We start from the raw sequence: 4,401 nt of genomic DNA on the forward strand, positions 1-4,401 counted from the left end.
CCTTAAAATAATTGTGGTATTCGGTTTAATTTATATGTACCTCAATTATTCCACCTGATATATGTTACCTCCGAGTCTCAAACCAGCATATATCAGGAAACTTTGTCTATCGAAAAGCAGACAGATGGGAAAGAAAAAATTACCGAGAGTTGTTCTTTGCCGTAATTTATTGTTGAGATATAAATTCTAGTCCTTCATAATTTTTACTCACTTCATTAACAGTTAGGACTTAGGTCACAACCTCTGATGTTACTGGTTAACTAACTTATCAAACAACTTCGAAAGACTAGCAAATTACAACACCATTGTGCACTTGAAAAGCAAAATGAGAAAAAGAAAATGGAAATTTTTCTCCAATGCATAAAATGTCATATGAAGACAACCCGAATTTTCACTGGTTGCAACAATTTCCCAGTGACCGGTTGACTATTGTGAATCATTTTTCTCTCTCTCTGAATCTTTTGGATTCTCTCATTATCTACATTTAATTAAAAAAAGGAAAACTTTTTTTCTTTTTTTTCTTAATTACAGAAAATAAGAGAAAACCTAAAAGTCAATGATGGGTTCTCCAATGGTGAGGTTACGCTCCAATGTCCATGGTAAATTGAAGAGCTTTGCAGTGATGAACTTGAAAATCTTGTTCACATTAATGTTGTAGGTTGCACTTGAGAAGAATAGGGTTGCATTTAGTGCCTTTGCATATGCTCTTGCCTGTTCAAAATGACATTGTAACAACATGAGTATAACTCTAAAAGCTTTAAAAGGAAAATACGAAATTATTTCGAAGAGTTACAAAAGAAACCAAAAAATGTCTCTGTCGATGAAGATCATATCTGATTGTATTGGTGTCTGTAATTGTTTCTTATGTGTAACACTAATCGATAGGACTTTGCTAGTAAGTGTTACAAGATGTTGTAAGACCCATGGTTATGAACCTGAACTCGTTAGTATGGAACATAAGTAACTATTATTTTTTTGACAACAACCGTGAATATTACCATCGACACAAAAAAAAAAATACACCTAAAGAGCACCTGACTTCACAACCATAGGAAGGGTGTTACGAATATTGAGCCTCCATCAAAACAAGAACTCTAATTACACTTCAATTTTTGCAGAAATCTCTACATCCATATGCTTTCTTTGATGAGCTAAGTAAATCTAATCTTTCTACACAGTTCATAAGTAATCTTTCTACGTTATGTAAATTACTTAACATAAGTAATTTATTATGTCTTTTTCAGATCTAGCCTTAGTGTTCCTATTAGTGAAGTGTAGTTATCGAGACATTTAAGAACAGATAAATAGTAAGTTAGATAAATACTCTTATAATTCAGATTAACGAGTATCTATCTCTAACGAGTATAAAATTATAAAAGAGATCTAATATGGACTGAAGGGGAGCAACTTACAAGGTGAAACACTTTTTATTAAAACCAAATCATGGTCTTTAACTCATGCAAGTATTTCTCAAAAACAGAGAAGTTTAAATAGAGAAAAATATCTCGATATTCCCTAGAAGTGGAACACGGATGTGTGCTAAAACACTTCTCATATTTTTCCACGTTTCACGTCTTCAATGACTTTCTAGTTTTCTTGGTTATAACGTAACACTAACCCTTAATTAAGAAGTTTGATAGGATGAATACTCCTATGATTTATCTACATATAGTTAATTTTGATCTCAAATTATTTTTTTATTTTATTTTTTTTTTTTGAGATGGTAACAATCTCAAATTTTGAGTTATGAGAATGAATTTTTTTCTGAAAGGAGCATTTTTCCTTTAATGATTCTAATAAGATATGAATTTGAATTAGTTAGATCAATATCAAATAACTCTTCTTAAGCCTAAGGTTTATTAAAAACAACTTTCTTACCTTCACAAGATAGGCGTAAAGTATGCTACACTCTACCCTCTATATTGGGTACATTATTATTGTTGTTGAATAAATATCAAATAATTATAAAATAGAATAAAACACACTACACCTTTTTCTCCCCCATTACAAGTTACAAGGGCCCTCTCCAGACATTTTCTCCCCTTATCACTTTTCGTCCAGAAGTTGATGAATTCAAATTCTCTCCATTGAGCAAACAGTTATTTAGTGTTCTTTGATTCTGCTTTTTAACCATAATACTCAGAATAATTTTTATAACCTTGATATCTGAGTCATTTGCGGCACTTTAATTATTCTACTCAATACCTGCTACCTCTTACTAAAACAGATACTTGTCTAATTCTAATGATTATAACATTATTTTGGTAAGAGTCATGAAAGAATTAGAATGGTACCTGACTTGCAATTGTCCATTGCAGATCCAATGGCAATTTCACAAAATCATCAAACTTTGTCCCTATCATTACTGGAATTGCTGTCTGATTCCATTGACGTGCTTGCTGATGCCAGCTAAGAACACTGTAATTAAACACCAAAACAACAGGTTAAAATACATTGATAATGTAGAAATTTCAGTATATTGTCAATGAATATAAGTTAAATCCTACATTTAAAAGTTATTTCTCGTTCTTTAAATACAAAAAAAAAAAAGATATAAATCTCGTACCTACTGAGTGTACATCGACTTGTGAGATCAAACATGAAAAACATTGCTACAGAGTCCTTACAGGCCATTGGAATTTGAGTTGGACCAGAAACATCACCTGCATTATTAATAATAATCATTTCAGAAAATTCTAAACAAATCATATTCTCATTGTTTTAGATCTAAATTGCTGTTTTCTTGATACCCTTTTATCTGCTTTAATTAAAAGAAAATAAAGAAGATCAAATGGATAATATACCTTTAACTTCCCACATGCTATATGAGATCCTTGTCCCTCTCACACACAGAGTTTTGTCCATCTGATTTACCCCTTTTGCTGAAAATCCTTCATCTACTTTCTCCTTTCCTACGTACTTTGTCTTCAATTGAGAAAACACACACAAGAAAAGTCAGAAACCAAGATTGAAAATGGATATCAATCTACAAATACATAAACTAGAAATGGAGGAATCCTACATTTGTTAAGAACATGAATACAACAACAACATACCCAGTGAGATCCACAAAGTGGGGTTGGAGAGGATACAGTGTACGGAGACCTTACCCCTACCTTGGGAGGGTAGAAAGGTTGTTTCCGATATTATTAAGAACACGAATCTTAATCTAATTCAACCACAAAAGATAGTTTATATATAAGGTCAGAATTGTCCAATACCATATGATACACAATAGTCCATCAATAAATGCAGGACAATCAAAGAGTCCACCAGAGGCGGATTTTTAATGGGCTCAATCCAAGAATTTCGACACAGAATATAAATAAACATGGAAAGTTAGCTAGATTTCAACAAATACTAAATTCTGAACCCGTATTTGTCATAAAGTACAACGAATTTAATGGCAAAAAATCAAAATTCTGAATCTTTATGCCTCGGCACGCTCTAGATGGCGTGAAAAACACAACAGCCCGGTATTAGATAAATCAAGAATTGAGATGAATCTGACTCTAGTACCAACTTAGGAATAGAAGAGACAAAAAAACTCATAAAGAAAAGTCTTTCCAAATTGAAAGCAACCAAGAATACAGATGAGTGTGACTCTAATACCAAGACCAAATGAGGAAGAAAAAAAAAAAAAAACTCACCAAGAAACTTGTCTTTCCAATTTGGTTATCACCCAAAAGACTAATCTTCAAGGCAACAACATCCTCAGACGAATCCTTAGAGTGATCACAACAACATGTAGCTGCCAAATTCCCCGAGAATCCATCGGAAACAGCCACATCAGCAGGTGGCGAAGAAGCCATCATGGTGGTGGTGTTGCTAGGAAAAGATTGATTATGTGACAATTGCCTATAATTAACAGACTTACCTAACCAACAAGCAAGAATTTTGTTCCAAAATGAATTCAAATATTTTTGTAGTATGGTAAATTTGCATATGACTTTTCTCTTCATGTTCAAATGAACCATTCTTCTATAACAAAGGAGCAAACGTTTCGTCATTTTTATTTATTTTTTTGGCTTTTGATTTGTTTGTATGATTTTTAAGAGAAGGAATGGAAAAAAAGGCCTAAAGAGAGAGCTATGCTTATAGTGCTTAGCTTCTTCTTTTGGCCTTAAAAGAAAAGACAAGTCTCTTTTGCAGAATTATTAAACATAATTTTCTTTTATTTATTTTTTTGTTCTTAGTCTTTGTGTGGGATTTAATTTAGTTTGCATTTTTACCATTCATTTTTTTGTATATTTAATGTGTGGTTAACGGCTAATTGGGTTTGTAACTTTTGCCGTGTATTGAGGGACGGTTGACCGTTTTATTAGGTTTTAAAAAATCAGAATTCTGTTCAAATGTGGTTGTCATATTTTTCGTTGTTTTTTTTTAATTATTATTAATTTC

At 32.2% G+C, this 4,401-nt stretch overlaps 1 protein-coding gene across 1 annotated transcript; it reads right to left on the reverse strand.

Moving 5' to 3' along the window:
* Window positions 1–328: 328 nt before the first annotated feature.
* Window positions 329–4,156, reverse strand: LOC132636641 (septum-promoting GTP-binding protein 1-like). The gene is made up of 5 exons (XM_060353597.1): window positions 3,651–4,156; window positions 2,805–2,925; window positions 2,567–2,663; window positions 2,295–2,418; window positions 329–711 (listed from the first exon to the last, which is right to left on the reverse strand). Exons 1-5 carry the CDS (start codon window positions 4,008–4,010, stop codon window positions 547–549), a joined length of 867 nt encoding a protein of 288 aa, XP_060209580.1. The 5' UTR covers window positions 4,011–4,156; the 3' UTR covers window positions 329–546.
* Window positions 4,157–4,401: the final 245 nt, after the last annotated feature.

This window comes from Lycium barbarum, chromosome 4 (genome assembly GCF_019175385.1).
Source record: "Lycium barbarum isolate Lr01 chromosome 4, ASM1917538v2, whole genome shotgun sequence".
Lineage (NCBI taxonomy): Eukaryota > Viridiplantae > Streptophyta > Magnoliopsida > Solanales > Solanaceae > Lycium > Lycium barbarum.